The 10923-nt window shown below is 37.8% G+C and overlaps 1 protein-coding gene across 1 annotated transcript; it reads left to right on the top strand.

The window, feature by feature from the left end:
- The first annotated feature begins 3723 nt into the window (after window positions 1–3723).
- Window positions 3724–6415, top strand: LOC140931118 (uncharacterized). The gene has a single exon (XM_073380868.1). It carries the CDS (start codon window positions 3744–3746, stop codon window positions 4647–4649), a length of 906 nt encoding a protein of 301 aa, XP_073236969.1. The 5' UTR covers window positions 3724–3743; the 3' UTR covers window positions 4650–6415.
- The last annotated feature ends 4508 nt before the right edge of the window (window positions 6416–10923 follow it).

Genomic DNA, 10923 nt, shown 5'->3' with positions numbered 1-10923 from the left:
CAGACGAAGGACTTTCTTAAAAGTCTACTTGAGCTTTTGCAACATTGGTCTCCAGATTCGTTCAAACAGTTTTAATATCTGTTTGTAAATGCGTAGCATCCGTGTACATTCGAAGACTGCAACCTCCAAATCCTTCTCCTTATGCAGCATTTGTGTACAGTTTGCGTATTAAAATTCTCATCAGATATTCTCTGAAAACTCTCAGAGGTTTAAATTGAAATTGATTACCTGTCCTGAGAATATTGTGATTATCCACTTTTATCGACACATTTAGCTAATCAATCAACAGTTATTGACAAGTATCGAGCACTATCGACTTATCGACTAGTTTTCGGATGATCAATTTCTATTGACATGTAATGTCCAGATTTAGACACAGGGCACAGAGAAGACCTTGATAGGGGTGACGAATGGTACCTAAAAAATGTGGGTCTCAGAAAATTTTGGCAGGATCTCGAAATCTCGGAAGCATTTTTGATAAGTCTCGAGGTCTTGTTTATTTAGTAAAGATGATTAACTTAAGTAGAAACAGTACCGTTAGGGAATAAAATTAGAAGAAGCTAGTTGACACAATAATTAGATACTTTTTTATTGAGTTGAGTAACATGATATGAGCAGAAATATATTTCAGCAGTTGGATAATTTTCTTGGAAGTTTATAAATGTTAGGCTATCAACCTTGACGTTGCATGAAACATAATTTAATTGCAGATGTTGTAATGAAGCCGAGGTGATTTCTTAAAATCGTTTGAGAATATTTGTAGTAAATAATTTGCATTTTTTTACATACAAATTGTAAAAGGGCCAAAGACCAACATCTTCAAGTGTAAATTGTGTGCATGAGTTATTTTTATAATTCTGTTTACTAGATTACTGTGTGATAACTCGAATTCCCTCACTTACGAACCACGAAAGGGGGCAAAGTCCAACACTTTCACGTGCCAGTTGTGTGACTGTACATCTCAAGCAGATTCGCTTTTCACAATGATAATAGTAACTTGAACGTATAAAGACCTGTTTCGTTTTGTAACCAATGCCTTAAAAAACATTCTTGTCTTTTAAGAAGCAATGGCTTTTAAAACATGAAGAAATAAGTTGTCGGAGTTAAAGACTGTTTCACTGAGTAGAATGGCACGTGAAAACCTCATGAATTGTGATGATGCAACCATCTATGACAATGATAAAAATCCTGGTATTACTTAACTACTCGAATTCGATGAGTCACATTTTGGCTTAAGAAACTCCGAGGAAACCTTAGAGTTTTCCTTCTAATCAAGGTTTGGTGAGTAGATATTTATTCTACTTAAACAATTTGTTTAACTTGCACCAAATGGAACAGGGAAAGACGGAGGGAAGTGAATATATAGCATGAGGATCGACGCAGCTGAGCGTTTCGGGTTTTCATTTATTTACGTCAATACCCAATTTCGCACAAAAACCCAGTCTACATTTAGGACGAAAAAGGTACATTCGTCACTCTCGGTAAGGTTACACTGAAGCATTGAAGTTACACTGAAGCATTCAAAATAGCTCATGCACGTTTAACGTGCCTATGTTTTACTTCAGTAATGCATAATGCATGATTCAGTATGTATACAACAGACTCTCAATTTGAGACTTATTGCAAACTGGGGAGGGGGGTACTCCCTCTGATGGCCTATGCAGGGAGGCTCCGCCCTAAAAGGGTAGGGAAATCTGTCCATTTGGGTCTGTGAAAGAGCCCAAAAGGGCTAACAGATGAATTTTGTGGCTTTTTTAAAGTCAAGAAATTGCTCTATTTTTGTGATTGATTCCTTTTTAAAAAAGAGAGTGCATTTACAGCATTTAAATGGAATGCAAAGTTCTAAACAAGGTGTGTGAAAGCGATAACATATTATATATTTTACCAGTTTTTTGATTGGATATTTATCGACAACGATTGATTTTAATCAACCATTAAAATTATCAATATCCTGCTTCAGAGTGCACATTTTCTGCCCTTGGATGACTCAAGAGCTACCTTATAAGCACAATTAAGCAAGACCCCCTGAAAAAAACTGGCTACTGATGAATTGTTACAAATCAATTTCGGACACACTAGACACTGTGAAAACTGCTTGTGCCAACAAACAATGCAAAGGGCAACAAATGATGCAAAGGGCATTGGAAAATTTTGAGTAGGGGTATGCATATGGCTGAATGGAAGATGGGTCCCTCCCCATTTCAATGCACTTCACCGCCTCTGTGCAGTAAATGAAGGTGATTTCTGCTGTCAACTGTAAAGTTTAACTGCAGTCAAGGAAACAAATAACTCCTCTGCACCCTGTTATTTAGACAGATATTATACTTGGAAGTACACTGTTGTTTAAGAGATCCTAAAATTGCAGCAGATTTCTTCTTCTTGTTGTTTTATTATTGGTCTTGAAGTCCGACTTTTGATTGACTGGTGTTGAAACTGGATTTGAGCACAGGTTGTTACTTAATTCAACCTTGATTGCAGGCGATGCAAGTTCTTTATGTACTCATGACATAAATAGCTTAAAGATTCAAGCAATTGGAGGTCATAAAGTCCTTCAAGTTGATTTGTGTTGAAATATGCAAATTGTGTATGGGATGGTTATTTTACACTGATTTGGAAATAATTTATGTTGAAATGAAGAGATGAAAAATTTTGATACGAAAGTGCTTTAAAAGTATTTAATTAGAGGGTGATCGTTTATTGGGTCCCAGAGGGTTGACTGTGCTGTGAAAAATGTGATATACCAATTTGCAACCCCCTCCAAAAAATAATGATTTCATGAGAAAATTATTGTACTCCCATGCAATAATTAACAGTTTAAGATTTTTTGTCTACTATTAAAGCTAACTTGGATTTACTTTAAGAACCCATTAGCCTCAAATTTGCCAGTAAGTTACCCTCTTTACAAGTACCTGTTTAGCCTAAAATTTGAAACAGGTGTTTGATTTCTAAAATCTATAAAAAATTCTGAACATTTAGGCAAATAGCATAAGGCATTACAAAACTAGCCTGTGTCACAGACATAATTTAACTTCAGTTAGTAACGTTTGTGAAGCAGTACTGAGATCCTTGTTGACTCAACAAATTACCAGAAGGGCATTTCTGATTGGCAAATGGACAATTATGTTCTGAAGAAGGATTTTAAATTTGTGTTGACACTGCTTCAGTTCTTCTTACAGTCATTTTTACAATGATAAAATACTGATTTTACTGGTGTGCAGATTTTTCATAAGGAATAAGCTACATACCACTCTCAGCTACAATATATATTTTTGCTCAGAAAGTTAGAACCTCCCACTTCCTCTTTGGGGAAGAATCAGTGAAGCTAAAAAAAGTATTTTTAGCAACTTCCTTGACATAAAATGACAAAACTTGTTTTTGTCTTTGGTCATGGTAAGCAACAACTGTAAATAAATTTATTGCTCTTATAATACCATAAAACAACAACTGTTAATACCTTCTTACAGCTACAGGTACTTTATTAGTATCCTAATTTCTGTAGTTAGGTCCATGTCCCCAATTACTGCAAAGTAGAATAACATTATATGACACATTTATAAAGTTTATTGTTATTGTTATTTTAACATAAACAATAATATTTTAATATTTGCATTGTACATACATATTGTGCTTATCTGAATATCTCATGGCTGTGCCTCTTTTATCTTGCTGGATTTAATGGTTTAACAAAGTTGAAAATGATGTCTTTATTTTATGTTGAAGGGTTGAAACGGAAGCTACACTACATGTCTGTAAAGTGTAAACATTGTGGCAAGTGTTTTAGCAAACCTTGTAAGCTAAGGATTCATGAAAGGAATCATACTGGGGAAAAGCCTTATGAATGTAAACAGTGCGACATGCGCTTTAGTGAGGCAGGAAAACTTAAGAGGCATGAAAGGATTCATACTGGGGTAAAGCCATATGAATGTACACGGTGTGGCAAGTGTTTTAGAGATGTTGGAAACCTAAGGAGTCATGAAAGAGTTCACTCTGAGGAAAAGCCTTATGAATGTAAACAATGTGACAAGTGTTTCAGATTAAAAGGAAGTCTAAGGCGTCACGAAAGAGTTCACACTGGGGAAAAGCCATTTGAATGTAAACTGTGTGGCAAGTGTTTTAGCCTAATGGGAAGTTTAAGGCGTCATGAAATGGTTCACACTGGGGAAAAGCCTTTTAAATGTAAACAATGTGGCAAGTGTTTCAGCCGAACAGGACGCCTTAGGATTCACGAAAGAATTCACACTGGGGAAAAGCCATTTAAATGTAAACAGTGTGGCAAGTGTTTTCATCTAAAAGGAAGTTTAAAGTATCATGAAAGAGTTCACACTGGGGAAAAGCCATATGAATGTAAACAGTGTGGCAATTGTTTTAGCCATGCTGGAAGCCTAAGGATTCATGAAAGAGGTCACACTGGGGAAAAGCCTTATGAATGTAAACAGTGTGGCAAGTGTTTCTGCCTATCAGGAAGCTTAAAGGTTCACAAAAGAGTTCATACTGGAGAAAAGCCGTTTGAATGTAAACAGTGTGGCAAATGTTTTAGCCGATCTGGAGACCTGAAGTTCACACTGGGGAAAAGGCTTTTGAACATAAATAAGTGTTTTTGTCAATCAAGAAACTCTAGGAGTCACAGCAGAATAAAAGTTGCATCGTAATGAAGGTCTGTTGGCTTGTAAAGTTGACAAATTCTTTGCTCTTTAGTAGTAGTAGTCAATTTTATTTCTCTTCTACCATAACTGCTAGTACATGTATGAAAAGTAGTGGGCAAAATTCTGGTGGCAGGGAAGCACTTCAATCTAGGGGTATAGGGCTGTTGATAAGGGCCAGTAGCTGGCCGAAACTGCCGGCCAGTTAGGCATCTTTAGCCAGCTACTCTCGTCTTCTATCATAACTGCAAACAAAATATAGCACCATTGAATAAAATTGTAAAGTATCGGTTTCTCAGTTTTGATCAACATTGAATGCATATTTAACAGGTTTAGATCTGTGAAACATTCGAACCATGGATGCCTGGGACATTTCAACAGCATTGTTCCCAGTCTTACGTGTATTCTGGCCAAACAACATAGTGTGGAAATGCCATTTCTGAGAGTAATTTTTTAAAATGTCCCTAGATGCCTCGGCCCTCAAGAACTTGTACCTTTAGTGCAAGTTGCAAAGCCACCTACTGTACATTATCAGCCTGCTACTTAAAATCTTTTTGTCAGCCCTGCGGGGTAAGGGGACCATGAGAGAAGCTCTCCTGGGGCGAGACAAGATCAAGTGGTACCGGGGTAGCAACCCTGAGCAGGAGTCCTGATCAGTTTTCAGGGGTGAGGCCCATATTCGCCAGTCACTACAAACTAAGGAGAACCAGAAGGGGTGACCCTCCTGGGTGGAGTATAGATCAGGTTGGACTGGAGGTCCACACCCTAGAGTGGATATTTTTCCAGACCTGTCTCCAAGGGCTAAGTCTTACTTTGGGGTAAAGTGCAGCCAGGGTTGTACTTCCCTGCCACTACTTTTAGAAAGACAGTAGTTCTACAGCCAAGGAACCAATGAATGAATGCGACCTAGTCCAGTATAATACCATAACATAAGTGCAGGCTTCGTATGGGTCCTGGAAATCCTGAAAAGTCCTGGAATTTTATTGTTACATTTAAAATGATTAATCTTATATATATACTTAAAGAAGTAGAGGAATCCAATAATAATTGCTGAATGGTACACATTCTGGTCACGCAAATATATAGTGAGCATAAGGAAGAAATGAAAGAGCTAAAAAAAGGTTCCAGTCAGAAAAAGGGGGGGGGGGGGAGATGCTGTTGTGAAAGAACCGAAGCCGTAAAAGAACTGACTAGGTAAGGACAGTGTGTGGCAATAAGAGGAGCACATGTGCATGATCAGCATGTGATATTATGAATGGAACCTTTGTGGAGTCTAGAAAATGTCTCATGCTAAGTTACAGTGGACTTTGCCCTGTTTGCCAAAGGAGAAGGGGACATTGTAATCGAATAACTAGTTACTGTTCGTTGTTGTTTCTTGTACTTTGGACTAGTATCTACAGTTATACAAAAGCTTGTTCAAATGTTGAACGTTGTTTGACAAAAGAACAGAGACATTTTTGTTGCTAGTTTGTCAATCCGACTGTCCTTTTATAGGACGTGATCTCGGGTTTGTTAACATCAGTTTATGCTGCCATAAATTTGAACTAAGGATTGTTACTTTTTTTCTCGTTTGGTCACCTTTGATTACTTGGTTGAGTTGAAGAGTTTCAAGATCAGGAGCTATCGACGTAAATCAACGTGTTTTTTGTTATCGAATCAAACTTCTGTTTATATTATTTGAACAACATCCTTTCAAATTAATAAAAGTATTCATAACAGTTAACTTTAGAGCACACCATTGATTTTAATGTCAATAATTTTACAATACAATACTCAAAACCATAAACTGGTGTCGTCACGGCGTGAAGTCTTTAGAATAGCACTATCACAAAGGAAGAGGTTAATTGAAACAAAAAATCGCGCATTAAAATGCTTAAAATGACACTACTCGACTGAGGGTGTGGATGGGGTTAACTGACAACTGACAAATGGCCAAAATTTTAACTGACAACTGACATGCTAAAAACATGCTAATGCCTGGGGGTCAGCCCGGGGGGGGGGGGGGGGGAGGCTTGGCGCAGCTGGAATTGACTGATGCATAAAGGCACTGTGTAATGAGTGTGAACGCAGCAATTTTACATCGGCGTGTGAGCGGAAACCACCTTTTTCTATCCTGCGTAGCATGACGGTTTTGGTTGGGCGTGTTAAATAATAGAGGCGGGCGAGGGCTTTGCCACTCGTCCGCGCGCTTCGCCGCTCGTCCGCCTGGCTTGACAAAACCGGCCACGGCTCGCGGCACGACAAAACCGCCATGCTGCGCAAACTGTTCACAGACCCTCTATTTTCTCTTCAAAGTCCGTCGAGCGCGGGTGATAGAAAAATGTTTCTTTCTCGCGCTCGTTCTCGAGCGCTCTCTTCGCTGTTTTTGAAAAGAACGAAAAGAAAAATAAAATAATGTCTGTTTACAGGCTATTGTTTACATTTGTGCCCATTTTTATCCGAGGCAGACTGAGTACTACTTCCAAGGTAGGTACGTCATGTGTTTAACCGCGGTCAAACGCACGAGCATGCGCAATGCACTCGTATCCGGTCCCGGCCGGGGAAATTTCCCGCGCGAAATTTTAATTGAAACCATTGCAGAGACCGGTGTCAAGCAAAGTATAGTTGAACAATCGTCAGAAATACGCTAAAGTTAAGCGAAATACTTCAAAGTGAAGGTTTTTGTTTTCACAGTTAATAGTTAGATAAATTTTCATTATTCTCCGAGTTCACTAAATTGTTTTGACCTTCACTAAAAAAGTTCTTCGTGTTAAAAGAGCCGACATGCGAAAGCTTGTCGTCGCCATTTGCTTAGCCTTGTTTACTGAATGTCGCCGTTCCAATGCGTGACGAGTCCACGAAGGGAGAAGCCAACAGGAAGAGAAAACTGTAGTCAAAAACAGCTCCGGAGTGTTGATTAAGTTTTATCGAGGGCAGAAGGGGTACCTGCTGAAGGATCATGGCCTTGCCTGAGGCATAGAAACGCGATACTTGCCAAGGACAAACGCTGCTCCTGTCCGTCTTCGTGGGGACACAGTAAAACCATTTAAAATTCCAATCCTCGAGAGACTGTATGCAGTATTTGACGAGGTGGGCAGGAACAACCTGACAACGTTACCGACTACAAACCTCGGACAAAATGGTGCAATAATTATGCAGAAGCAACGCAGTTAATAAATCTCTTCACTCCAAAAACAAACGAAAGAGACATCAGAAAATATGGTAAACCACACTTTACTAAAATTTTGTTCTCAGCAATTTGAATTCATTGTCCTCTCATTTTAAGTGATATTTTATAAGCAGATGAACAACTGTACAGAAATATTTTTTTCTCGGTTAATGGTTTTTTTCAGCTCTTCCCTCCCCTCCCCTCCCCTCTGCATGACCTATTTCCTTGATTACCTTTTGAGCTCCTGATCAGGTGAGCCAAGGCTTTCAACATTTTGCTATATATAAACGCAGTGTGCTTTGCATTTTAAGCTCGTCGGAAGCAATTAACTACAAGTGATCATCGAAAAACTGGTTGGAGTCATCCCTGTTTCCAGTTGTCAGAAAAAGAAATGGAAGTAAGGGGTGTCCTATTTGTGATTGAAACAGAAGAGAAAAAATGGAATTTAACTTTTCACTTAGACCATAATAATGCACTTTGTTTAAGCCAGAGAGGTGATCAAAGATCAAGAAAGAAGACTTTAAGAAAAAGCAGAAAAAATAATAATAATAAACAGGTAACAAAGCCTTGAGAGGATAGCTGCCCATCTCCAAATGATGGCTGGTCAGTTAGACTGCTTGGCTAACAAGATTTTCTAAAAGACAGTCTAAAATACTGTAAGAAAGAAGACAAAATTGCAAATAAAATTGAGTGGAACCTTTATTTGTCTTTTCAGTTAAATTAGGTGTTCTTTATGTACATCATTTCCATTCTTTCTTCTCATTTTGCACCCTTTTCTCATGGATCTGCTTCTCCTTCAGGGTCTAGACTCTGTGTCTTCTATTCATCCCCTTCCTAACTTTCTGTACAAAAATAAGATAGATTTAATCAAATAAATAATAAGTTGTCAGATTGTTATAGCAAGAACAAAACTACAGTAGATACCAAGTACCTTCCCTTTTAATGCTATATGAGCATCTAGTAACCCACAATAATCTCTAACTCCTATTATTTGGCCCACCTTAAAGATGCATACAAGATCATTAAACACCATGGCAGTTTAAATCAACACAGAAGGTTGTACAACTGAGACCTCATTTACCACCCAAAAAAAATTCGATTCGGTCGACCCAAAAAAAATTTAGAAGGGTTTGTATGGAGTTTTGTAAGCATAACTGGGCTATGATCTCAGCAACAATTTGCCCCCAAATGCTCATTTTTGGCAAGTAGGCCTCTTGGACATTGTTCTTTCAGAATATCCTGACAAATCCCATAATTTCGGAAATTTCATTTTTATGACGTCACACTTTAGTACTCTATGTCAAACAGTCAAAAATAATCTTATGCTGCTGTGATTATTGAACTTATGTGTGGTTATTAAACATCTGCTAAAACAAAAACCTTTTTCCCCTCACAATGTGCCTGGCCTAAAACAATAAATAACACCGACACTATAGATGTTCATACATCTTTTTTGAGCTCGATTATGTTTACTAAACTCATGTGATGTGGTCATTGAATTTTATGAATGAGATCTAAAATAATTATTCATTATCGATACATTTTGTTTATTATTAATACAGACTTAAACCCTGAGCGAGATAATATATTTGATGTGAAAAGGTAAGAACAAGCTTAAAATTAAGGTCGTCAGTCATAAAAGAACAGTTTCATCGCAAAAAAAAACACAACCGGACAATTTACTAAATTTTTTATTTTGCAGAACGAACCAGAGCCCAAAAGATATGGTTTGTATTAAATAAAAATACCAACCATTCAAATTACGTTCAAGCCAGTGTTAGTATAAAGCATTACAGAAAGCTTAAACAATTTAAAACTATTTAAACTTGAGCTATACTTTTAGCGGCCACAAATGTGTGCCACCATTTTGATCAACAAGAGCATAAGAGCACTTGGGGAATATTATGATTGTCAAAGGCAAGTTTACTCATACTTACATTTCCTGTTATACGCTCTTCTTATTCTTCCTATTCATCGCCAGTGAACTTTCTTGAAATACAAAGAAAATTTCTCTGTTCTTGCCCGCAAGAAGACGTAGCCACATGCGTATAGATTTTCCAAATCGAATGTAGCGATCACCAAGCAAATCTTCGCGCATGCTCAGACGTTTGACCGCGGTGGACGTCATGTGTGGGACATTGATACAAAACGCCATTCGGAAACAGTATTGAGCACTTTGAATTCGAGTTCTTTTTATTTGATCCACAACGCCGAAACCCAATAACCAAGGTAAGAAAAGTTTTTCAGTGCATGATTTATACATATTAGAATGACTTGAGTGAGCAGAAAAAACAGGCTTTTAGCCCACATAAATGACAGCTTCCCCAGTTGATGGTATTATACTCTGCAAAGACGTCTTTAATTAATAGGCAACCGCCTTTTATATTTCGTTGGTTATTGGTCTGATTGGTCAATTACTTTGCGCAACGTAATTGACCAATCAGACCAATAACCAGAGTATAATACCATCAACTGACGTGATACAACTCACTTTGACTCTGAAGATGACTATAGTGGATTTTGCTATTGGGCTTGTGAAATTCTGTTGTTCACTTGCCCAATGGGCAAGTGATGTTTTTTGAGCAATTCGAATAACAGAAGAACTATGAAATCAATTCTGCTCATCAAAAAGCGTCTGGGGCTAGTTGAAATGACATCTGCGCTAGTAAATGCTAGCTTCAGCTTGCCTGAATTGCAAGCTGTAAAAATGATTTTCTTTGCAACCTGCTTGATCTTTAACTTAATCAATTTTAAAAGGTTGATTTTGATCGTTTGGGTGAACGTAGTCCTAAATAGGACTGTTGTTGTTGAGCCCCGGCAATCGGACACTACTTTCTTCGAACCTTGTCAAGTTATAAGAATTTTTTTGTATACATGTTTTAGTTAGGTATTTTATGCTTTTTTGAGTGGTTCCACTGACACTGCAGGGCACGTACTGTCTAGTAAAGATATCAGAGAAACTGTTTGGGTAACAGGCTGCACATCTATTACAGCATGAAATGGTCTGTTAACCTTTTTAAATTTTTATATTTGTTGTTAGAGCTTTAAGCTGTGTTTTGTTTGATTTACATTGAATGGTGCATCCATTGTAACTTTAGGAAAAGTGAAAGAAGTTAAAAAAAGGATTTTACATCG

This window comes from Porites lutea, chromosome 3 (assembly GCF_958299795.1).
Source record: "Porites lutea chromosome 3, jaPorLute2.1, whole genome shotgun sequence".
Taxonomy (NCBI): Eukaryota; Metazoa; Cnidaria; class Anthozoa; order Scleractinia; family Poritidae; genus Porites; species Porites lutea.
Note: the sequence above shows the minus strand (reverse complement) of the source record. Positions and strands in the feature narration are given on the sequence as shown.

Coding starts and splice junctions, on each gene's coding strand:
- LOC140931118 (XM_073380868.1), top strand. CDS start 3,744: ATGTCTGTAAAGTGTAAACATTGTGGCAAGTGTTTTAGCAAACCTTGT.